We start from the raw sequence: 25,937 nt of genomic DNA, 5'->3' as shown, positions 1-25,937 counted from the left end.
CCGGCCACCCTGTCTGGGAAGTGAGGAGCGCCTCTGCCCGGCCACCCATCGTCTGGGAAGTGAGGAGCGCCTCTGCCCGGCCTCCCATCGTCTGGGAGGTGAGGAGCGCCTCTGCCCGGCCACCCTGTCCGGGAGGAAGTGAGGAGCGCCTCTGCCCGGCCCCCCTGTCCGGGAAGAAGTGAGGAGCGCCTCTGCCCGGCCGCCCCGTCCGGGAAGAAGTGAGGAGCGCCTCTGCCCGGCCGCCCCGTCCGGGAAGAAGTGAGGAGCGCCTCTGCCCGGCCGCCCCGTCCGGGAAGAAGTGAGGAGCGCCTCTGCCCGGCCGCCCCGTCCGGGAAGAAGTGAGGAGCGCCTCTGCCCGGCCGCCCCGTCTGGGAGGTGAGGAGCGCCTCTGCCCGGCCACCCATCGTCTGGGAGGTGAGGAGCGCCTCTGCCCGGCCACCCATCGTCTGGGAGGTGAGGAGCGCCTCTGCCCGGCCACCCATCGTCTGGAAAGTGAGGAGCGCCTCTGCCCGGCTGCCCCATCTGGGAAGTGAGGAGTGCCTCTGCCCGGCCGCCCCATCGTCTGGGAGGTGAGGAGCGCCTCTGCCCGGCCGCCCATCGTCTGGGAAGTGAGGAGCGCCTCTGCCCGGCCACCCATCGTCTGGGAAGTGGGGAGCGCCTCTGCCCGACCACCCATCGTCTGGGAAGTGAGGAGCGCCTCTGCCCGGCCACCTATCGTCTGGGAAGAAGTGAGGAGCGTCTCTGCCTGGCCGCCCCGTCTGGGAAGTGAGGAGCCCCTCTGCCTGGCCGCCCCGTGTCTGGGTAGAAGTGAGGAGCTCCTCTGCCTGGCCGCTCCGTCTGGGAGGTCTACCACGGAGGCCAGAAGCAATGTGGGGGCTGGACGTGGTGGCTCACACCTGTGGTCCCGGCACTCTGGGGGGCGAGGCGGGTTGATCACTTCGGGCTAGGAGTTCGAGACCAGTCTGGCCAACTTGGCGAAACATGAAGAATACAACAGACAAACCAACCAACCAACTCAATGACAACAAAACAGGTCTACCCTGGAGTCATACTCTAATTTTTTCTATTTTCCTCCCTTTCTGATCCTTTATCCCACTTTCTTTTTCTTCCTCTTCCTTCTCCCTCTTCTTTGTCAAATAGAGGATTGAGTTATTATCACTGATCCATATAAAGTCCCTCTCTCATTTATTTTAACTCCCACCCCCATTTCTATTCCCCGACTTCCCATGTGCAACCTTCCTAATATGTTTGATACGCATCTTTTTGTTTGTATGTATTTTTAGAAAATGTTTATTGTTTTTGTATGCAAAAAAAATCAATAAAAAAAATAATAAAATAAAAAAAAAATAAAAAAAATAAAATAAAATGCAATATTTTCTTGTAGTATTGATAAGAAAGAGTGAAAGATTTTCTTTTTCACCTTTTAAGTAATCTACCTTAAAAAAATTAGGTCTTATCAAAATAATTTTCTGTTTATGTTATCTTTTATCAGGCCTTCAATTACTTTCCAAGAAAATAAAATCCTCTCTATTAAGAGAGCTAATATATATATTTTTACAACTATGTAACTTTCTCTATTTGCCTTTGAAGCCTTTTAATAATTACCCTGGTGATTATGAAATGAATATTAATAAATATTAAATACTCATTAAATACTTAAATTATAAAATATTAAATGATTATAAAATGAACAGTTGATTAAATGGGATCCCAGATCACTATATAATAATCACTCTGGTAACCAGACTAATTATTAGTGACCTAAATTAATAGTTACCTGAGATCCTATTTAATCAAATTTTTCCTTTTTTCTTTTCTTAATTTCAAAAAATATGGAAGGCCGCATGAATTTGCGAGTTATCCTTGCACAGGGGCCATGCTAATCTTCTCTGTATCATTCCAGCTTTAGTATATGTGCTGCCAAAGCAAGCACTAATTAAGTGTTTTAAACCTTTTTTTTTTAGTTTTAATATTTAAATTTATTTTATTTATTTTTTTTGCACACAAAACAATAAACATTTTCTAAAAGTACATACAAACAAAAAGATGCATATCAAACATATTAGGAAGGTTGCACATGGGAAGACGGGGAATAGAAATGGGGGGTGGGAATTAAAGAAAATAAATGAGAGAGGGACTTTGTATGGATCAATGATAATAACTCAATCCTCTATTTGACAAAGAAGAAGGAGAAGGAAGAGGAAGAAAAAGGAAGTGGGATAAAGGATCAGAAAGGGAGGAAAATAGAAAAAATTAGAGTATGACTCCAGGGTAGACCTGTTTTGTTGTCGCTTGGTTGGTTGGTTGGTTTGTCAGTTGTATTTTTCATATGTTTCGCCATGTTGGCCAGGCTGGTCTCGAACTCCTAGCCTCAAGTGATCAACCCGCCTCGGCCTCCCAGAGTGCTGGGACTACAGGCGTGAGCCACCACGTCCAGCCCCCACATTGCTTCTGGCCTCTGTGGTAGACCTCCCAGATGGCAGCCGGGCAGAGGCGCTCCCCACATCCCAGACGGGGCAGCCAGGCAGAGGTGCTCCTTACTTCCCAGACGGGGTGGCCGGGCAGAGACACTCCTCACATCCTAGACGGGGTGGCGGTCGGGCAGAAGGGCTCCTCACTTCCCGGATGGGGCGGCCGGGCAGAGGCGCTCCTCACATCCCAGACGATGGGTGGCCGGGCAGAGGCACTCCTCACTTCCCAGACGGGGCGGTCGGGCAGAGGCGCTCACTTCCCAGACGGGGCGGCCGGGCAGAGGCGCTCCTCACTTCCCAGACGGGGCGGCAGGGCAGAGGCGCTCCTCACTTCCCAGATGGGGCGGCCGGGCAGAGACGCTCCTCACTTCCTAGACGGGGTGGCGGCCGGGCAGAGGCGCTCCTCACTTCTTCCCAGACGGGGCGACCGGGCAGAGACGCTCCTCACTTCCCAGACGGGGTGGCGGCCGTGCAGAGGCGCTCCTCACTTCCCAGACGGGGCGGCCGGGCAGAGGCGCTCCTCACATCCCAGAAGGGGCGGCCGGGCAGAGGCGCTCCTCACTTCCCAGACAGGGCAGCCGGGCAGAGGCGCTCCTCACTTCCCAGACGGGGTGGCGGCCGGGCAGAGTCGCTCTTCACATCCCAGATGATGGGCGGCCGGGCAGAGGCGCTCCTCACCTCCCAGACGGGGCGGCCGGGCAGAGGAGCTCCTCATAACCCAGACGATGGGCGGCCAGGCAGAGATGCTCCCCACCTCCCAGACGGGGCGGCGGCCGGGCAGAGGCTGCAATCCCAGCACCCTGGGAGGCCAAGGCAGGCGGCTGGGAGGCGGAGGCTGCAGCGAGCCAAGACCACACCACCGCACTGCAGCCCGGGCAACACCGAGCACCGAGTGAGCGAGACTCCGTCTGCAGTCCCAGCACCTCCGGAGGCCGAGGCGGGCAGAGCACTCGAGGTCAGGAGCTGGAGACCAGCCTGGCCGACATGGCGAAACCGCGCCTCCAGCCAAAGGAGAAAAACCAGGGAGGGGTGGTAGCGCGCACCGGCAATCCCAGGCAGCCCGCAGGCCAGGGCAGGAGAATCACGGGAGCCGGACGCAGGGAGTCTGCAGCGAGCCGAGTGTACTCCAGTCTGGGCCACAGAGGAAAGAAAAAGAAAGAAACAAAGAAAAAGAAAGAGAGGGAGGGAGGGAGGGAGGGAGGGAGGGAAGGAAGGAGTTTTAAGCCTTTTTTAAAATTTTTGACAAACTTCCTAAAATCAAATTCTAAATTCAGTCTTTTGATCTTGAATTAACTTTGGAATTTGCCAGTTGAGCCCCTGGGAAAGCTCAAAAGATGTGTTTCTCACCTTGAAAAAGAGAGACATTAGCCAGGCACGGTGGCTCACGTCTGTAATCCCAGTACTTTGAGAGGCTGAGGCAGGTGGATCACCTGAAGTCAGGAGTTTAAGACCAGCCTGGCCGACATGGCGAAACCTTGTCTCTACTAAAAAACAACAACAAAAAAATAGCCAGGCGTGGTGATGGGCACCTATAATCCCAGCTACTTGGGAGGCTGAGGCAGGAGAATCGCTTGAACCCGGCGGGCGGAGGTTGCAGAGAGCCGAGATCGCACCATTGCACTCCAGCCTGGGTAACAGAGCAAAACTCCATCTCAAAAAAAAGAGAGACATTAGACTAATTAGGCTTATTTGAAATGTTAAATTAAATGGGAAACATTGTCAAATAACAAGTGATGCTAAACGTTAAGTTATATTTATGAACCAGGGTAGGAGGTGATGAGGGTGATAAAAAACATTTTTTTAAATAAGTTATATGGCTGGGTGCAATGGCTCATGCTTGTAATCCCAGCACTTTGGGAGGCCATGGCGGGCGGATCACGAAGTCAGGACTTCGAGACCAGCCTAGACAACACAGTGAAACTCCGCCTCTACTAAAAATACAAAAATTAGCTGGGTGTGGTGGCGGGCACCTGTAATCCCAGCTACTTGGGAGGGTGAGGCAGGAAAATTGCTTGAACCCGGGAGGCGGAGGTTGCAGTGAGCCAAGATCGCACCACTGCATTCCAGCCTGGGTGACACAGCTAGACACCATCTCAAAAAAAAAAAAAGTTATATTTCTGGATATGTTACTGATACGAATGTTCTAAAAATTATGAGATTCCTAGAAATCTAATGTTATAAGTCATAATTTTGTACTATGTTAACATGATATATGCCACAGAAATAACCAGCTTTCCTTATCAAATTGCTGGTTATAATGAACTCTCATCAGATTTTTTAACCATGGCCATTCTGTCTTGCTCATCAATAGTGTCTTGGTTCTTCTCTAAAAGCATTTGCAATCAGCTATTGCCCCAAATTGCTTCTTCAAGATTCATGGAAATGACTCTGACAAGTAGTCTGAAATAGAAGGTCCTAATAAACTTAAGATTATAACATTGGACTGGGTAAGAATTTCCAAAACTCTAGTGGAAAAACTGGACTCAGAAAACTGCTGACTCGGCTAGGTGTGGTGGCTCATGCCTGTAATACCAGCACTTTGGGAGGCCCAGGCAGGCAGTTTATTTGAGGCCAGGAGTTCGAGACCAGCCTGGCCAACATAGAGAAACCCGGTCTCTACTAAAAAACAACAACAAAAAAATTAGTTGAGTGTGGTGGTGCACACCTGTAATCCCAGCTACTCCAGAGGCTGAAGCACGAGAATCGCTTGAACCCGGCAGGTGGAGGTTACACTGAGCCGAGGCACTCCAGCCTGAGTAACAGAGCGAGACTCTGTCTCAGAAAAAAAAAAGAAAAAGAAACCCTGCTAACAACATCAGAAAGAATAAGAATTGCATGGGACTGAGCTGACGGATTGTAATTTTTTTTTAATACCTACAGTATTATAGTGCCATAGGCATAGTTTGATGGCAAGTCCCTGGCTTCATAACCTTGAGAGGCATGCATTTATTTATTTATTTATTTATTTATTTATTTTTGAGACAGAGTCTCGCTCTGTCACCCAGGCTGGAGTGCAGTGGTGCAGTCTCGGCTCACTGCAACCTCCCCCTCCCAGGTTCAAGAGATTCTCCCTGCCTCAGCCTCCCGAGTAGCTGGGATTACAGGCACCCACCACCATGCCTGGCTAATTTTTGTATTTTTGGTAGAGACAAGGTTTCGCCATGTTGGTCAGGCTGGTCTTGAACTCCTGACCTCGTGATCCACCCGCCTCGGCCTCCCAAAGTGCTGGGGTTGCAGGTGTGAGCCATCGCGCCTAGCCTGAGAGGCTTTGCCTGGTCAACATAGAGAAACCCATCTCTACTAAAAATACAAAAATTAGCTGGGCATGGTGGCGCACGCCTGTAGTCCCAGCTACTTGGGAGGCTGAGACAGGAGAATCACTCGAACCTGGGAGGCGGAGGTTGCAGTGAGCCGAGATCGCTCCACTGCACTCCAGCCTGGGTGACAGAGAGAGACTCTGTCTAGGAAAAAAAGGAAAAAAAAGGTCCAATCTGGGCCAGGCACAGTGGCTCACGCCTATAATCCCAGCACTTTGGAAGGCCAAGGCAGGTGGATCACTTGAGGTCAGGAGTTGGAAAACAGCCTGGTCAACATGGAGAAACCCCATCTCTACTAAAAATACAAAACATTAGCCAGGTATGGTGGTGGGCCCCTGTAATCCCAGCTACTCAGGAGGCTGAGGCAGGAGAATCGCTTGAACCCGGGAGGCAGAGGTTGCAGTGAGCCAAGAATGCGCCACTGCACTCCAGCCTAGGCGACAGAGCAAGACTCCATCTCCAAAAAAATAAAAAAGAACCTTTACAATCAATCATTATTCTTACTGCTCTTACATAAATAATCAGGCCAAGTTTAATAAGAGACCAACCTTATTTTGCAACAAATTGATATTTTTTTCCTTGAAACAGGGTCTTGCTCTGTCACCCAGGCTGGAGTACAGTGGTAGGATCACGGCTCACTGTAGCCTCCACCTCCCAGGCTCAGATGATGCTTCTGAGGTCAGCCTCCTGAGTAGTCGGGACTACAGGCATGCACCAACACGTCTAATTTTTTTGTATTTCGTGTGCCACCACGTCTGATTTTTTTTGTATTTTTTGTAGAGATGGGGTTTTGCCATGTTGCCCAGGCTGGTCTCCTAGACTAAAGCAATCTGCTCCTGCCTCAACTCCCAAAGTGCTGGGATTACAGGCATGAGCCACCACTCCTGGCAACAAATTAATCTCACTGTGATTGTGTTTGGCAGAAATGGGGGTGAATGTACAAAGAAAAATTATGTTTCAGAAGAAAACTATAGTGTATCCATTATTAGATTCTAGTTCATTGTTGTGGAGGGTTTGTTATTTACCTGGAAACTTGAGTGGATCCTGAATTCTTCCAGTTTCCTCAAATGTCTGGCTATGACTCTCCAAACTAACATTTCCAGTTTTTCTCCCTTCTGACTTGGAGTTACTGAAATTAAGACTTCCTTTCCTGAAGCCCTGCAAGCTAAAACTAGAAGACTTGATAGAGACTTCAGATAAATCACCACAAACACTTAGGTATACACCACCTTCATACCTACCAATATACAAACTAATCAGAAAGTTCACTGGGCTCACACCTGTAATCCCAGCATTTTGGGAGGCCGGGGTGGGAAGACCACCTGAGGTCAGGAGTTCAAGACCAGCAACATGGTGAAACCCCATACAAAAATTAGCCGGGTTGGTTGGCAGGCGCCTGTAATCCCAGCTACTTGGGCTGAGGCAGCAGAATCGCTTGAACCCAGGAGGCGGAGGCTGCAGTGAGCCAAGATTGTGCCATTGCACTCCAGCCTGGGCAACAAGAGCAAAACTCCATCTAAAAAAAAAAAAAAAAAAAGGCCAGGCACAGTAGCTCACGCCTGTAATCCCAGCACTTTGGGAGGCCGAGGCGGGTGGATCACGAGGTCAGGAGATTGAGACCATCCTGGCTAACACAGTGAAACCCCATCTACTAAAAATACAAAAAATTAGCTGGGCGTGGTGGTGGGCGCCTGTAGTCCCAGCTACTCGGGAGGCTGAGGCAGGAGAATGGCATGAACCCGGGAGGCGGAGCTTGCAGTGAGCGGAGGTCATGCCACTGACTCCAGCCTGGGCAACACAGCGAGACTCCGTCTCAAAAAAAAAAAAAAAAAAGCCAGCACAGTGGCTCATGCCTGTAATCCCAGCACTTTGGGAGGCCGAGGCAGGTGGATCACAAGGTCATCAAGACCATCCTGGCTAACATGGTGAAACCCCGTCTCTACTAAAAATACAAAAAATTAGCTGGGCGTGGTGGCATGCGCCTGTAGTCCCAGCTACTCGGGAGGCTGAGGCAGGAGAATCGCTTGAACCTGGCAGGCAGAGGTTGCAATGAGCCGAGATCGCATCACTGCACTCCAGCCTGGGCGACAGAACGAGACTTTTTCTGAGAAAAAAAAAAAAAAAGTTCACTGGAACCCCTGATGCAAATTGCAACCAGGAAAATCTGTGTCAAATTATCACTGCCTGCCCCTACTCCAACTGAAGATGCTTTGACCCAACATCTAGAAATCATGTCAATTGGCTGCCCTCCAGGCTCAGAAACTAGTTTACAGATTGCTCCAAACATTAACCTTATTCTTTTGTTTCCTCTTATTAAATACCTGTTTGCTTGTGCCATACAGAGGCCTGACCGTGATGGGAGCCCACCTGCCACACCACCTCCTGGAATGAGACAGAACTGATTAATCGGACTGACCTAGTCCCAGGTCTCATACTGTTCAAACACTAATCTGATTTTTCTGTCATCCACCACCAAATCAACTTTTAGCGTGTGGAACTTCTAGAGAAGTTTCAGATAGGAGAAATGAAGAAGTTCGAGAAATGCCAATCCCAAAATACGCCCCTCTGATACACTGATTACTTCAAATGGAGGGAACCTGGGGAACAGCAAGGGCAGGGAGGACTTTCTTTGACCTTCCCTTATCTACCTAAACACAGATCCTCCAAAGGGAACTCCAGTGTCATGAATCCCTTCCCCAGGAATCTTCTCAATCAGGGAAGATGAGCTCAGATCACAGGAGATGAGAATGGAGGTTGGCACCACGCCCAGATCTATTCTTCTGGGACAACTTTTCTTAACTAAGAGACTTATAATCTGCATAACAAGACAACTTTTATTCACCATACACTTCCTCCCTGCACCCTCCCATAATTTAGGTCACCACCACCTCCCAGAAGCTGCAAGCCCCTCTTCTTTTCTGTAGCTCAGGATGCTATATAAGCTTCAATCATCTGGCCCTTCTTTGAATCTCATATATTGTGGGGCTCCTGTGCATACTTACATAATTAAAATGAGTTTTTTCTCCTGTTAATCTGCCTTATGTCAATTTAATATGTAGCCCAGTCAAAGAACCTAGAAGGGTAGAGGGAAGCCATTTTTTGCTCCCCTACACCAGGCACATAGTTGGGACTTGGGGATCAATAAATATTTGTTTACCAAATGCGGTTTTGATTAGGAAGGTTAAAGCTCTGTACTATGCTGATTTTTATTCCACGTCTGAACGTGCCTATTTACCGAGTTGGCCAGGCGCAGTGGCTCATGCCTGTCATCCCAGCACTTTGGAAAGCTGAGGTGGGCCGATCACTTGAAGCCAGGAGTTCGAGACTAGCCTGCTACTAAACATATAAAAAATTAGGTCAGGCGCGGTGGTTCATGCCTGTAATCCTAGCACTTTGGGAGGCCGAGGAGAGCAGATCACCTGAGGTCAGGAGTTCAAGACCAGCCTGGCCAACATGGCGAAACCCCGTCTCTACTAAAAATACAAAAATTAGCTGGGCATAGTGGTGGGCACCTGTAATCCCAGCTAATCAGGAGGCTGAGGGAGGAGAATCGCTTGAACCTGGGAGGCAGGGGTTCCAGTGAGCCAAGATCGTGCCACTGTACTCCAGCCTGGGCAACACAGTCAGACTGTCTCAAAAAAAAAAAAGGTAGATTTGAAATAGCAAAATCCTTACAACACAGCCTCCCACATTATTAAGAAAAACTGAAATAATATTAACACCACCTGATCTTTTTTTAGGTCATCAAGAAAAAAATTTCACAGCTGCCCAGTGGATTTATAAACTCTATTCACACTTGCCACAAGATGGCGGCACATGAGCTGGCCATCCCTGCAGAAACCCAGCTATGTCTTGCAGGCATCAAGTCTTCCTAGAGCAATTTGGGGGACCATTCTATTTGAACATTCACTGTCTAAAAGGAAGCTCTTACACGACCCCTAAATGCAACATGTTAAGTCAAGTCACCAGGGTGTCTCGGAAAAGATAAATAAATAAATGCAACGTGTGATCCTGAATTGGTTCCAAGCCAGGAGAAAAAACAGCAATAAGGAACGTTATTGGGACAATTGATGAAATTGGAACATGAATTGTGCATTAGATAAAAGTATCATGTCCATGTTAAATTTCTTGATTTTGATAGTTGTACTGTGCTTATGAAAGAGAATATTCGGCCGGGCATGGTGACCCGCGCCTGGAATCCCAGCACTTTGGGAGGCTGAGGCAGGTGGATCACCTGAGGTCAGGAGTTCAAAGACCAGCCAGCCCAACATGGTGAAACCCCATCTCTACTAAAGAATACAAAAATTAGCCAGACGTGGTGGTGGGCGCCTGTAATCCCAGCTACTGGGGAAGCTGAGGCAGGAGAATCGCTTGAACCCAGGTGAAGAAGGTTGCAGTGAGCCAAGATCGCGCCATTGCACTCCAGCCTGGGCGACAAGAGCAAAACTCTGTCTCAAAAAAAAAAAAAAAAAAAGGAAAGAGAATGTTCTTGATCTTAGGAACTACACACAAGTGTCCTGAGGTAAAGAAAGACACATGATGTTCTCCAACCTAATTCTCAAATGGCTCATAACATAATAGATATAGATGATGCATGTATCCTTATGGAGGGGAGAAGAGGGAACAGTAAGACAAATGGAACAGATTGTAAACAATTGGCAAATCTGGGTAAAGCGTATACAGAAATCCTTTGTACTCTTCTTGTTACTTTTTTTTTTTTTCTGAGACCAAGTCTCACTCTGCTGCCCAGGCTGGAGCGCAGTGGCGAGATCTCAGCTTACTGCAACCTCCGCCTCCCGGGTTCAAGCGATTCTCCTGCCTCAGCCTCCTGAGTAGCTGGGACTACAGGCACCCACCATCACGCCCAGCTGATTTTTATATTTTTAATAGAGACGGGATTTCACCATGTTGGTCAGGCTGGTCTTGAACTCCTGACCTCAGGTGATCCACCCGCCTCAGCCTTCCAAAGTGCTGGGATTACAGGTGTGAGCCACTGCACCAGGCTTCTTGTTACTGTTCTAAAAGTTTACAATTATACCAAAATAAAGCATTACCAAAAAAGTTATTTTATAGCCTGTAAGAATGTCATTAAAGTTTTTTTGTTTTTTTGTTTTTTTTTGAGACGAAGTCCTGCTGTGTCACAGGCTACAGGGCAGTGGTGCAATCCTGGCTCACTGCAACCTCTGCCTCCCCAGTTCAAGTGATTCTCGTGCCTCAGCCTCCTGAGTAGCTGGGATTACAGGCGCATGCCACCATGCCCAGCTAACTTTTGTATTTAAGTAGACTCCGTGTTTCACCATGTTGGCCAGACTGGTCTCAAACTCTTGTTTTCAAGTGATCCACCCACCTCTGCCTCCCAAAGTGCTGGGATTACAGGCATAAGCCGCCGTACCCGAGCAGGTGTGTTTGTTTGTTTGTTTGTTTGGAGACAGGGTCTCATTCTGTCACCCAGACTGGAATGCAGTGGCACGATCTCAGCTCACTGCAACCCCTGCCTCCTGGGCTCAAGGGATCCTCTTGCCTTAGCCTCCCTAGTAGCTGCCATACCTGGCTAATTTTTGTAATTTTTGTAGAGACAGGGTTTTGCCATGTTGCCCAGGCTGGTATTGAACTCCTGAGCTCAAGCAATCCACCTGCCTCTGCCTCCCAAAGTACTGGGATTACAGGAAATTTCAGAGATAAAATTAGGTATCAACACTGTATGCCAGGTACTGTTTTAAGCCTTTCACACTAATCGACTCATTTAATCCCCAAAATTATTCCATGGGATAGGTGCTATTATTACTCTCATCTTGGTTTTTTTGTTTTTGTGGGGGTTTTTTTGTTTTTTTTTTGAGACAGTGTCTCACTCTATCACCCAGGCTGGAGTGCAGTGATGCGATTTTGGCTCACTGCAACTCCACCTCCCAAGTTCAAGCAATTCTCCTGCCTCAGCCTCCCAGGTAGCTGGGATTACAGTCACCCACCACCATGCCCGGCTCATTATTACTCTCATCTTAGTGAAGAGGAAACTGAAGAGAGGTTGAGTAACTTGTGGATCACACAGCTGTTAAGATCAAGCTCTTCATAATAACACACAATCAGGAATGTTTAATGATGGCCAGGATATGCTCTACTGATAATGTAGGACCAAGTACTCTGTAAAATGTCTGGGGGGAGGAAAGGCAACTTTATTTATTTATTTATTTATTTATTTATTTATTTAGAGACGAAGTCTCACTCTGTCACCAGGCGGGAGTGCAGTGGTGCAATCTCGGCTCACAGCAACCTCTGCCTCCCAGGTTCAAGCAATTCTCCTGCCTCAGCCTCCCAAGTAGCTGGTATCACAGGCGCCCGCCACCATGCCAGGCTAATTTCTGTATTTTTAGTGAAGACAGGGTTTCACCATATTGGCCAGGCTGGTCTCGAACTCCTGACCTTGTGATCCACCCGCCTCGGCCTCCCAAAGTGCTGGGATTACAGGCGTGAGCCAGGGCGCCCAGCCCCGGAAAGGCAACATTAAAGGACAACTTTGCTGTGATGAATTTAGGTGTTTTTGTTTTTGTTTTGAGATGGGAGTCTCATTCTGTCACCCAGGCTGGAGTGTAGTGGCGTGATCTCAGCTCACTGCAATCTCCGCCTCCCGGGTTCAAGTGATTCTCCTGCCTCAGCCTCCCTAATAGCTGGGATTAACAGGCATGCACCACCACACCCGGCTAATTTTTGTATTTTTAGTAGAGATGGGGTTTCCCCATGTTGGCCAGGCTGGTCTTGAACTTCTGACCTCAGGTGATCCACCTGCCTCAGCCTCCCAAAGTGCTAGGATTATAGGCATGAGCCACCGCATCCGGCCAAATTTAAGTGCTCTGAGCCCCCTGCCTCAACCTGACACTGAAACTGATGCAAAACTCAGTCCTGAATTATGCAGTTTAACCAAAATAAAAGAGAGACATAAAGTGGCTGCTGATTATGTGGCTGAACCTACCAGCCATTATCACTGGAGGAGAAATGAGAATGTTCTTTAAACAAACCTGATTATTCTCAATACCCACTTTTATTTATTTGTTATTTGTTTGAAACAAGCAAATAAATAAAACAGGGTCTCACTCTATCTCCCAGGCTGAAGTTCAGTAGCACGATCAGGGTTCACTGCAGCCTCAAACTCTTGGGCTCAGTCAATCCTCCCACCTCAGCTTCCCGAGTAGCTGGGACTACAGGTGTGCACTACCATGCCTGGCTAATTTCTTGTATTTTTTGTAGAGAATGGTTTCACCATGTTGCCCTGGCTGGTTTCAAACTCCTGGGCTCAAGGGATCTGCCCACCTCAGCTTCCCAGAGGGCTGGGATTACAGGCATGAGCCACTGTGGCTGGCCTCAATATCTGCTTTTAAATACACAAACGTTATAAATTCAAACTTATAAAACATACAGACATTCCCTGTAACCCTGCAATTTTACTCCTAGGTATTTCCCCTATGGATATGTTCACAGATGAGCAGAATACGGTATATACAAGAGGGACCATTTGTGATAGAAAAGGTCTTGGAAAATGCCTAAGTGTCCATAATTATAAGACTGGTTAAATACATCATGATATAGCCACATAGGAATAGAACAGATTTGGCTTTTTTTTTTTTTTTTGAGACAGAATCTCACTCTGTCACCCAGGTTGGAGTGCAGTGGCACGACCTTGGCTCACTGCAACCTCCGCCTCCCAGGTTCAAGCAATTCTCATGCCTCAGCCTCCCAAATAGCTGGGATTACAGGCGTATGCCACTACACCTGACAAATTTTTGTTTTTAGTACAGACAAGTTTTCGCCATGTTGGCCAGGCTGGTCTCAAACTCCTCACCACAAGTGATCCGCCCACCTCAGCCTCCCAAAGTGTTGGGATTACAGGCGTGAGCCACCACGCCCAGAATAGAACATTTTATAATAAGAATACGCAACAAAAGCACAGTGGCTCACGCCTGTAATCCCAGCACTTTGGGAGGCCAAGGCAAGCAGATTGCTTGGGCCCAGGAGTTTGAGACTAGCCTGGGCAACATGGCCAGACCCTGTCTCTACAAAAAATTAAAAAATTAGCCGGGCATGTGCCTGTAGTCCCAGCTACTTAGGAGGCTGAAGCAAGAGGATCACGTGAGCCCAGAAAGTCAAGGCTGCAGTAAGCTGTGATTACGCCACTGCACTCCAGCCTAGGCAGCAGAGTGAGACCATGTTTCAAACAAATAAATAAAAGTGGATATTGAAAATGATCAGGTTTGTTTGAAGAATATTCTGATTTCTCCTCGAGTGATAATGGCTAGTAGGTTCAGCTACGTAATCAGCAGCCACTTCATTTCTCTTTTTTTTTTTTTTTTTGAGACAGTCTTGCTCTGTTGCCCAGGCTAGAGTACAGTGGCTCGGTCTCAGCTCTCTACAACCTCCAGCTCCGAGGTTCAAGCGATTCTCCTGCCTCAGCCTCCTGTGTAGCTGGGATTACAGGCATGCACCACCATGCCTGGCTAATTTTTGTGTTTTTAGTAGAGACGGGGTTTCTCCATGTTGGTCAGGCTGGTTTCGAACTTCTGACCTCAGGTGATCTGCCGGCCTCAGCCTCCCAAAGTGCTGGAATTACAGACGTGAGCCACCACGCCTGGCCTATTTCTCTCCTTTATTTTTGTTAAACCTTGCATAATTCAGGACTGATTTTTGCATCATTTGAGTGTTAAATTGAGGCAGGGGCTCAGAGCACTTAAACCTAAATTCATCATAGGAAAGTTCTCCCTTGAAGTTGCCTTTCCTCCCCCTGAACATTTTACAGAGTACTTGCTCCTGGGTGGCAGAGCGACCTTATCTCAAAAAAAAAAAAAGAATATGCAACAAAACATGCAGTTACTTTAAAAGGAGCTTTTTCCAATAAGGACACTAAATAAAATCTGCTTAACATCATTAGCTATCAGGAAATGCAAATCAACACCACAGTAAGATGCCATTTAACACTAGGACAACTAGAATCAGAAAATCAGATACTAGTAAGTGTTGGTGAGAATGTGGAGAAAATCGGACCCTCATATACTGCTGGTGGAAATGTAAGATGATACAGCTGATGGAAAAGAGTCTGGCAGTTCTTCAGATGGTTAAAAATGGAATTATCATATGACCCAACAATTCTACTCCGAGGGTATATACCCAAGAGAATTGAAAACATATGTCTATACAGAATACTTGTACATGAATGTTGATAGCAGCATTATTCACAATAGCCCAAAAGTATAAAAAACCCAAATGTCCATCAACTCATGGATAAACAAATGTAATACGTCCATACAATGGAATATTATTTAGCTGATAAGGGAATGAAACTCTGATACATGCCTGGTGACAGAGCGAGACTCTGTCTCAAAAAAAAAAAAAAAAAAAAAATACAGGCCAGGCATGGTGGCTCACATGTATAATCCTAGCACTTTCGGAGGCTGAGGCAGGAGGATCACTTGGGCACAGGAGTTCAAGACCAGCCTGGGCTGGAGTGCAGTGATGCGATCTCAGGTTCAAGCGATTCTCATGCCTCAGCCTCCCAAGTACCTGGGATCACAGGCCTGTGCCACCACACCCCGCTAATTTTTGTATTTTTAGTAGAGATGGAGTTTCACCATGTTGGCCAGGGTGGTCTCGAAATCCTGACCTGAGGTGATCCGCCCGCCTCGGCCTTCCAAAAGTGCTGGGATTAAACGTGTGAGCCACCACATCCAGCCGAATTGTTCACTTTAAATGAGTGAATTCTCTGATACATGAATTATATCTCAATAGAGCTGTTTTTCTAAAAGCTCTTTATGTACTAATATAAAACAATCTCCCAGGTATATTAAGTGAAAAAAGTAAAGTGTAAAACTATTAGATATGTAATCATCTGAGTAAGAAAATATAATTATGTAAATATACAGATATTTCTGGGGGAACTCATAAAACTCCGGTAACACTGACTGCCTCTGGAGAGGGGAACTGGATGACTGAGGGACCCAGAGTAGAAGCAGAATTGTTATTTTTAAAATAAGAGATGCCCAAAAATACATAAAAATTAACACAATGAACACCATGTGCCCACCGCCCACCTTTAAAAACCATTACGCCAGGCACAGTGGCTCACAGCTATAATCCCAGCACTTTGGAAGGCCGAGGTGAGCGGATTGCTTGAGTCCAGGATTTCAAGACCAGCCTGGGCAACATAGCAAGCCCCCTTCTCTACAAAAAAACTGCAAAAATTGGGCCGGGCGCAGTGGCTCACACCTGTAATCCCAGCGCTTTCGGAGGCCGAGGCAGGCGGATCACCTGAGGTCGGGAGTTCGAGACCAGCCTGACCAACATGGAGAAACCTCGTCTCTACTAAAAATACAAAAAAATTAGCCGGTCATGGTGGCGCATGCCTGTAATCTCAGCTACTCGGGAGGCTGAGGCAGGAGAATCACTTGAACCTGGGAGGCAGAGGCTGTGGTGAGCCAAAATCACACCACTGCACTCCAGCCTGGGCAACAAGAGCAAAACTCGGTCTCAAAAAAAAAAAAAAAAAAAAAAAAATTAGCCAAGCATGGTGGCACATACTTGTAGTCCCAGATACTCAGGAGGCTGAGGTGGGAAGATCACTTGAGCCCGAGAGGCGGAGAGTGCAGTGAGTCGAGATCGCACCACTGCAGTCTAGCCCGGGCGACAGAGCAAGACCCTGTCTCAAAAAATAATAAATAAAAATAAAAAATAAACACAAGAAGCCCCACTGTCTCACCCCACACCTTGCACTTTCACAAGCTCACACTTCCTTCAGGTGGCAGAGTCCCTCACATGATGCAATGAAGGGAGATGTGGAGTCTTGCTGGGTCGCCCAGGCTGGAGTGCAGTGGCATGATCTCGGCTCACTGCAATGTCTGCCTCCTGGGTTCAAGCGACTCTCCTGCCTCAGCCTCCTGAGCAGCTGGGACTACAGGCCTATTATACCATCACGCCTGGCTAAGTTTTTGTATTTTTAGTAGAGACAGGGTTTCACCATGTTGGCCAGGCTGGTCTGGAACTCCTGGCCTCAAGTGATTCACCCGCTTTGGCCTCCCAAAGTGCAGGGATTACAGGCGTGAGCCACCATGCCCAGCCCAATTTGCTTTTTTCACTCAGTGTTTTAGTTTATTCATATTGATATGTGCAACATTAGTTCATTTTCATTGATGTACACTATCCCACATCCAATATGTAAAACATAATGCATCCAACATTGGTGTCTTATTTTCCAACATGACCACAATGCGAGTTCGCATCCCACGTGCTCTTCTTACAAGGAGATGTTGACTTCCTCTTATTTAGAAGTGGGATCTATCATGCCTCCTCCTGAATCTGATGGGCCAGTGACTGTGGCAGAAGTGAAGCCCTGTGGCTTCCAATACTAGGTTAGAAAAGGCCATACAGGGCCGGGCGTGGTGGCTCACGCCTTTGGGAGGCCGAGGTGGGTGGATCACGAGGTCAGGAGATCGAGACCATCCTGGCCAACATGGTGAAAACCCGTCTCTACTAAAAATACAAAAAATTAGCCGGGCGTGGTGGCGCGCACCTGTGGTCCCAGCTACTTGGGAAGCTGAGGCAGGAGAATGGCGTGAACCCGGGAGGCGAAGCTTGCAGTGAGCCGAGATCGCGCCACTGCACTCCAGCCTGGGCGACAGAGCAGGACTCCATCTCAAAAAAAAAGAAAAGGCCACACAGTTTTCTCTGGTTCTTGAGAAGCTCCTTCTTGAAACCCAGCTGCCATGTTGTAAGGAAGTGCAGGCCCACAGGGAGAATCATGTGTAGGCATTCTGGCTGGCAGCCCAAGCTGGGCCCCAGGTAAGTGCCAGTACTGGTTAACCACCAGGTATCTGAGGAAGTTTTAAGAAGACACCAACCTCAGCCAACATCTTACTAAAATCACATGAGTGCCCCCAAGTGATAACAGCCTAATTGAGTCCAGTCAACCCCTGGGACTATAAGAGATAATAAAATGATTGTTAATTTAAGCCACGAAGTTTTGGGATGATTAGTGATGCATTAGGTAACTGGAACAACTATGCCACAATCTGTCCATTCTCCAGTTGCTAGATATTTGTTTCCACACTTATGCTATTACAAACAGCACTTCTGTGAGCATTACATACTTGTCTTTTGCGTGTACGTGGAAGTTTCTCCAGGGTATATATTTGCTAGGAGAGTAACTGCTGGGTTGGAAAGTGTGTCACCTTCAACTTTACCACAACCTGCCAAACTATTTTCCAAGATGGCTGGTACCAGCTTACATTCCATCAGCAAAGTATATCCTCCCATTACTCCAAATCTTCCCTAACACTTGAGACTTAAGGCTTTTGCCAGTCTACTGGGTGCACAATGGTCTTATTTCATATCCTTTTAAGGACTGGAATTTTGTACTGTTTGCATGAATTAATCCAAAATAAGTGCTTAAACCTATAGTAATAAGTTGCTTTTTTTTATTTTTTATTTTATCGAGACAGGGTCTCACTCTGTTGCCCAGGCTAGAGTGCAGTGTCATGATCACAGCTCACTGCAGCTTCTGCTTGTTGCACTCAAGTGATGCTCCCACCTCAGCCACCCAAGCAGCTGGGACTAGAGCCGTGCACCACCATGCCCAGCTAATTTTTAAATTTTTTGTAGAGATGGAGTTTCACCATGTTGCCCAGTCTGGTCTGGAACTCTTGGGCTGAAGAGATCTGCCTGCCTTGGCCTCCACGAGTGTTGGGATTACAGGCATGAGCCACCATGCCCAGCCCGCTTTTCCTTTTTAAGAATGATTTACACGTTGGGGTTCCATATTAAGGCTTCATTTTCTAAAATGGAGTTGTCACTGGGTATGATGGCCCATGCCTGTAATTCCTACAATTACAGGCAAGAGGCAGGAGGATCATTTGAGTCCAGGAGTTCAAGGCTGTAGTAAGCTATGATTGTGCCTCTGCAATCTAGCCTGGGTGAGAGAGCAAGACCCTGTCTCCATAATCCCAGCTACTTGGGAGGCTGAGGCATAAGAATGACTTAAATCCAGGAGGCAGAGGCTGCAGTGAGCTGAGATTACACCACTGCACTCCAGCCTGGGCAATAGAGGGAGACTCTGTCTCAAAAAAAAAAAAAAAAAAAAAGGTATAAAAAAAAGAAGAAGGGAGGCTCCAGTAGCAGCCAAGCACATCTCATGCCTAGATCTTGGTTTCCACCACTGTTCTGCAATTAAAAGGACCAGGCTCCTTGGAAAAATGGTTGGCTTCAGGACTGGGGCAGGAAATATACAAGATGAGCCTGCAGCATCTCTACAGCCTGAAAGTAAGGACACAGTAAAAACAAAAACAAGGCCGGGTGCAGTGGTTCACGCCTATAATCCCAGGACTTTGGGAGGCTGAGGCAGGCGGATCAGCTGGGGTCAGGAGTTCAAGACCAGCCTGAACAATATGATGAAACCCCATCTCTATTAAAAATACAAAAATTAGCCAGGCATCGTGGCATGCGCCTGTAATCCCAGCTACTCAGGAGGCTAAGGCAGGAGAATCGCTTGAACCCAGGAGGCAGAGGTTGTGGTGAGCTGAGATTGCACCATTGCACTCCAGCCTGGGCAACAAGAGCGAAACTCCGTCTCAAAAACAAAAACAATGGGGGTATAACAAGTCAAAGGGACTCTGGAACCAACTGAAAGAGCTCCCCATGGCCAAAGTCAGACTAATAAGAGTGACAAAATAAAGAAAGTAACATTGGATGATAACCTCAAATACAAAGTAAATATCCCTGAGTCCAAACTCATAAAAATAAATGACTAAGTTACTAAATGAGGAGAAGAGACACATTTCCTTTGCAGAATAATTCCAAATAATTTATGTAAATCCTTTGCCCCCAAGAAGATGGAGCATAAACACCCCCAACTCCTTACATGCAGGCTGTGCAGTGAATTCCTTCCAAAGAGGACAAGGTGTAAAGGGAGAAAGAAGAGTAGCTTTACAAAGTGGAGAAACTTGACAAACAGGTGATCAAGATGAACAAAAACAGTGGTGAATCATGTGGACAGTGTGTACCCTTGATATGTGACGAAATGACACTTCCCCTTTGAGGTCTTCCTCCAAAAAACACGTAACTCCAGTGTAATCATGAGAAAAATATCAGACAAATCCCAGCTGAGGGGCATCCTATAACATGTCTGACCTGAACTCTTCAAAACTATCAAAGTAGGCATCAAAACCAAAGAAAGTCTGAGCAACTGCCCCAGCCAAGAGGAACCTAAGGAGACATGACAACTCCTTACTTGTCGATATAAATGTCTGGAGCTAGAATGTTATCAAATTTGACAACATAATGTCATATGAGATCCTGGAACAGTAAAATACATTAGGTAAAACTAAGGCAATCTGAATAAACTATAGACTTTCGTTAATACTAATGGATAGATATTGTTTCATTAATTGTGACAAACGTACCACCCCAATGTCAGATGTCATTAATATTAGGAGTAACTGAGCGTGGGGTATACGGCAGCTCTCTGCACTATCTTCTCAATTTTTTCTGCAACTCTAAAACTATTCTAAGGCCAGGTGCGGTGGCTCATGCCTGTAATCCCAACATTTTGGGAGGCTGAGGTGAGTACATCATTTGAGCTCAGGAATTTGAGACCAGCTAGGGCAATACAGTGAGACCTCATCTCTACAAGAAAAAAAACAACTGGCCAGGCATGGTGGCTCATGCCTGTAATCCCAGCACTTTGGGAGGCTAAGGTGAGCAAATCACTTGAGGTCAGGAGTTCGAGACCAGCCTGGTTAACATGGTGAAACCCCCATATCTACTAAAAATAAAAAAATTAGCCAGGCGTGGTGGCACACACCTGTAATCCCAGCTACTCAGGAGGCTGGGGCAGAATTGCTTGAACCCGGCAGGCAGAGGTTGCAGTGAGCCGAGATTGCCCTACTGCACTCCAGCCTGGGCGAGAGAGTGACACTCCATCTCAAAAAAAAAAAAAAAAAAAATTAAATTAAAAAATTAGCTGAACATGGTGGCATGTGCCCGTAGCCCCAGGTACTCGGGAGGCTGAGGCAAGAGGATCACTTGAGCCTGGTAGATGGAGGCTACAGTGAACTGGGATCATACCACTGCACTCCAGTCTGGGTGACAGAGCAAGCCCCTGTCTATAAATGAATAAATAAAGCTATTCTAAAAATAAAGTCTATTACAAAAAAAAAAAAAAAAAATGAGGGAGAGAGAGGGAGAGATTTAGCCCTGATTTTGCAAAGGGAAATGTCTCCTCTGCTCCAGGACCCCGACAGGCCTTCAAAGTTGGGTCTATAGTTGCAGCACTTGCCAAACAAAGTCAGGTCAGATGCCCAAACGAGGGATGGAGGTGGCTGCAGCTCAACTCTTGGCTCATCTCAGCAGCAGGGGGCTTGGGCACTGGAGAAAGGGGTGCTGGGGCTGGCCCAGGCCTTGGCCACTTGCCACAGATACTGCTAGTTAGCATCTGGCTTTAGTATCCACTGATGTGGGCTACCAGACGAAGGGACGTGTCCAGAGGTGGCCTTGTCTCAGGGCGACCATCCACACAGAATCACTCTGCTGGGCTGCTGCAGGTCTGGTTCTGCAATTCAGCATGAGCCCTGGGCTTGCTGCACCATTTCCTCATCTGTTTATGGGATGAGAATAGGAAGACCCTGCCTTTTATGGTGTTGCCTTCAGGATTCGACAAGTCCAACAACTTAGCCGAGCGTTGAGTTAGTACTTCCTGGCACACAGGTGGTAGTCAACGTTAGCTCTCAGCATCCCCTGACCCGATTCCTCCAGCAGTCTGCAACTGGAAGAGTCCAACTGCTCTTCATTCCTTTAGGAAATGGGGTGGTCACTGTGTAAATAAATCACCTGAAGGATGCCAATCATCTTGGAGGAGAGGCTAGTTCAGATCTGCAAGGGACTCATTACCAGTATTTGCACTTAAATAATGTAATGTAATAATGTGTTCTTCAAAGTCACCCCTGAATTGATCCCATGTGTAAGGAAAGTTGTTCATTCTAGGACTATTTGTAACAGTACGAGGTAGGAAACAACCTGAATTTCCTTCAGAAAGGAACTGGTTAAATAAATTAGACTGCTAAGACACGTGTATGCTTGTACATGGGTCCTATATGCTCCTCTGCTGTGTGTGTGTGTGTACACCTCACTGAAAAGATTACACAAGAAATTGGTAACATTTGTAGCCTCTGAGGAAGGGACTGGGGGCTAGGAGACATGGGAAGATACTTTTCACTGTAGAGACTTTTGTATCTTTTGCATTTTGAACAATGTGAATGTATTCTTACTTTTTCCTTTTTTTTCCAAGACAGAGTCTTGCTCTGTTGCCCAGGTGGAGTGCAGTGGTGTGACAGGCATAAGCTACCAAACGTGGCTGTGAATGTATTATTTATGTTCAAAAATGCCTAACAGACAGGGCATGGTGGCTCATGCCTATAATCCCAACACTTTGGAAGGCTGAGATGGGAGGATCTCTTGAGACTAGGAGTTTGAGACCAGCCTGGGCAACATAGAAAGACCCTGTCTCTAAACAACTAAAAGTAAAAAGTGCTTAATAGAATCAGGGGGAAAAAAAAACTATCCCTGTGGGTCATGGCTTTTGGGGCGGGCTTGGGAGAACTGCCAAGTCAAATGTATAACAGGAGGGCCACTGTGACTCTGGAGCAGCCGCGAGGTGGAGGCAGCATCGGCTCAGGTCACAAGGATGTGGCTCTCAAGGCGAGCAGCATCCTAGCTGCAAATGCTTCCTAGGACAAGCCAATAAGGTTGGTGCAGACATCTACACATGGACAACTCTAGAGAGTCCAAATCCACTGTCTTTTTTTTTTTTTTTTTGAGACAGTCTCACTCTGTCACCCAGGCTGGAGTGTAGTGGTGTGATCTCTGCTCACTGCAACCTCCACCTCCCAGGTTCAAGTGATTCTCGTGTCTCAGCCTCCTAAGTAGCTGTGATTACAGGGGTGCACTAACACACCGGCTAATTTTTGTATTTTTAGTAGAGATGGGGTTTTGCCATGTTGGCCAGGCTGGTCCCGAACTCCTGACTTCCAAGTGATCCACCTGCCTCAGCCTCCCGAAGTGCTGGGATTACGGGCGTGAGCCACCATGCCAGGTCCAAAATCGCTGTCTTAAGAACCCCCGCCTTGCCCCTTCTCCAAAAGGGCTATGTTTCAAATCTGCAATCAAGGCAGCACAGGTGGCTGGGTGCAGTGGCTCATGTCTGTAATCCCAGCACTTTGGGAGGTCGGGGAGAGAGGATCACTTGAGCCCAAGAGTTCGAGCCCAGCATGGGGTACATAGCGAGACCTCGTCTCCATAAAATATAAAATAAAATAAAAATTTTTTAAAGGCAGCACAAGGTAGGGATTAAGGGGCAAGGATCCTGAAGTCTGCTCCCTGGGGTCAAACCCAGTCCTGCCACCCGCCGGCTAGGTGAGGCCTTCAGCAGTTAACTCCCCTCTCTGTGCCTCTGTAAAGCGCAAAAATAAGAGAATCTCCCTGGCACAGTTAAGCCCTGTGTGGTAAATTACCTATATATGTTTTTATATCATTGCAGTTCCTATTACACATTGAGAAATTACCATGGCTCTTAAATTTAGCAACTGGAACTCTTCCAGTTCACCCCAGCAGTTGTTAAAATTACCCATGAAGTGGAATCAGAGGAAATTATTAGGAAACAAAGAAGGCTGAAGCTCAGCAGGGAAAGTGCGCATGTGTGAGCTCCTCCTGGTGGCCATGACCTGAAGGGGCGGCCCCTGGAATCTGAGGGCCAGCATCTGCCGTCCTTTGAGGTCAGGCCTCAGCCAGTCTCAGGAGGGTCTAGCCTGGGCCCCTACAGGGAAAGGTGTCTATTACTGCTCTCTACAGCTGTCCCTCATCCTAAAGTCAGGCCCTTCACACCCCATCCCCAGTGCCTGGGACATTGTGTGACACACAGTCGGCCCCCAATATGACATAACTGAAAAACTGAAAATAATGGATTCAGGGAAGATGAAAGAAGTTCTGGAGATGGATAGTGATGAAGGGTACACAATAGTGTGAAAGTAATTAATGCCACTGAATGGTACAGTTTAAAATAGTTGAAATGGGCCAGGTGTGGTGGCTCACACCTGTAATCCCAGCACTTTGGGAGGCTGAGGCGGGCGGATCACCTAAGGTCAGGAGTTCGAGACCAGCCTGGCCAACATGGTGAAATCCCATCTACTAAAAATATGAAAATTAGCTGGGAGTGGTGGCAGGCGCCTGTAATCCCAGCTACCAGGGAGGCTGAGGCAGGAGAATAGCTTGAACCCAGCAGGCGGAGGTTGAAGTGAGCCAAGATCACGACATTGTCCTCCAGCCTGGGCAACAAGAGCAAAACTCTATCTCAAAAAAAAAATTAACAATAAAAATAAAATAAAATGGTTAAAATGGTAAATTTCACATGATGTATATTTTCCCACAATGAAAATAAATAAACGGATGACACCTAGTCTCATCTTTACCTGCTCTCTCATTAATTCTCCTCCAACCCCCCGACCTCTCCTAGGCTGTCTCTTTTTGTCAGTTCCTGTTCTCTAAACAGGGAAAGGGCCCCAGATTCCCTCCTGGGTCCCCTCCAATCTCTATGCTTCCTTTCCAGATACTATTACCAGGCCCTTGGCATTTTTTTTTTTTTTTTTTTTTTTTTTTTTGAGATGGAGTCTCGCTCTTGTTGCCTAGGCTGGAGTGCAGTGGCATGATCTCAGCTCACTGCAAGCTCCACCTCCCGGGTTCAAGCAATTCTTCTGCCTCAGCCTCCTAAGTAGCTGGGATTACAGGGACCTGTCACCACACCCGGCTAATTTTTGTATTTTTAGTAGAGACGGGGTTTCACCATCTTGGCCAGGCTGATCTCGAACTCCTGACCTCGTGATCCACCTGCCTCGGCCTCCCAAAGTGCTGGGATTACAAGCATAAGCCACCACGCCCAGCCAAGGCCCTTGGCTTTGATTCCAGCTGTACCCTGCGCACTGTCAGCAGCCATGAACCCCCAGCCCAGGTGTCCCCCTGAGCCCCAGCGGGGACCCTAACAGGCGCAATGCAGTCAGAACACAGCTCCCTCATCCTTGACCCGCTCCTTCCTCCTGTCTCCCCTTCTCTGTTAACAGCCGTTCCTCCAGATGCTCAGGTCTAACATCTAGGCGGGCCCTGTGATTCTCATCTTCTCTGGCCCCAACTTCCAACCCATCAGCACATCCCACAGCTCTTCCTCCAAAGCACACCCTAAGCAGCCCAATCGGCCCTCTTCCCTGCTCCCCACTGCCATGCCCTCGCAGCCACCCTGGCTTCCTGCCCAGACTGCTGCAGTGGCATCCACCCCAGCCCTCCCAGCCATTCCTTCTCCTCACAGAAGCCAGAGCGATGATCCTAAACGAAACTCAGCTCAGCACATCCCAGCTCCAAATCCTCCCGATCCAGCACTCCCGGGTCACCGTGCACATTCCTCCTTGATCACAACACCCCCGGCCACCTAGCCCCTGCCCACCCACCTCTGCCTCATGCTGGACGCAGTGCTCGCCCTCACTCACAGCCACCAGCCTTCTTCCTGTTCCTTGTCCCACCTCAGCACCTCTGCCCCTGGCTGTCCCTCTGCTTGAAAGCTCTCCTACTGAACTTCATGAAGCCACGTTCCCAGCTCAGCCTCCATGTCACCCCTTCTGAAAGGCCTTCCTATCTGCAACCCCGGAAGCGGCCCTGGCCACTTTCTCCCACTCCTCGGATTCCTTGGCCAGCACCACCGCTTTACCTACACCCCATCCCTGGAGAGGCCCTGCTCACTGCCTGCTACCAGCTCCTAGGACAGGCCTGGCTCAGGGGCGCTGTGCAGCAGGGAGGGGTCAGCGACCAAACCAGTGGAAACTCATGGTCTCACAAATGGAGCCCATCATTTGGAAAGGCGCCAACAGGCAGGTGAAATCCATGGGGGGAGGGATAGAGTGACAGAACCACTACGGCTTATTGGGGGCAGGGGGCAGCCTAACTGAATGGTGACTGTGGCCATTACTCCCCTTGACTCAGGGCTTGCAGCAGGGACATGGACCATGTGGGTGCAGGAAGCCTGACCTTCAGAGACACAGCCCAATCCTTTGCCAGCACCCCCAGCCTGCACTGCGCATAGTGTGAA

General features: G+C 47.9%; 1 protein-coding gene, 1 long non-coding RNA gene and 1 other non-coding gene across 3 annotated transcripts in view; 1 reads left to right on the top strand and 2 right to left on the bottom strand.

Annotated features, from left to right (window-relative positions):
- The window catches only part of LOC134733022 (uncharacterized), a 28,894-nt gene extending 18,468 nt beyond the window's left edge, over nucleotides 1-10,426 (top strand). The window contains exon 5 of the long non-coding RNA XR_010116583.1: nucleotides 8,131-10,426. This is a non-coding gene — a long non-coding RNA (uncharacterized lncRNA). The remainder of the gene's footprint in view (nucleotides 1-8,130) is intronic.
- Nucleotides 1,827-1,933, bottom strand: LOC129467196 (U6 spliceosomal RNA). Its single transcript, XR_008652321.1, has one exon. It is a non-coding gene; the product is annotated as a U6 spliceosomal RNA (small nuclear RNA).
- C17H19orf47 (chromosome 17 C19orf47 homolog) overlaps nucleotides 2,579-25,937 on the bottom strand; it is a 50,839-nt gene continuing 27,480 nt past the window's right edge. Inside the window, exon 10 of the mRNA XM_055250050.2 lies at nucleotides 2,579-3,602. Within this exon, the coding sequence (XP_055106025.1) occupies nucleotides 3,553-3,602 (50 nt within the window). The 3' untranslated portion in view covers nucleotides 2,579-3,552. The remainder of the gene's footprint in view (nucleotides 3,603-25,937) is intronic.

Source organism: Symphalangus syndactylus, chromosome 17 (genome assembly GCF_028878055.3).
Source record: "Symphalangus syndactylus isolate Jambi chromosome 17, NHGRI_mSymSyn1-v2.1_pri, whole genome shotgun sequence".
In the NCBI taxonomy this organism is placed as follows: Eukaryota; Metazoa; Chordata; class Mammalia; order Primates; family Hylobatidae; genus Symphalangus; species Symphalangus syndactylus.
The sequence above is the reverse complement of the archived record's forward strand: the minus strand, read 5'-3'. Positions and strand labels throughout refer to the sequence as shown.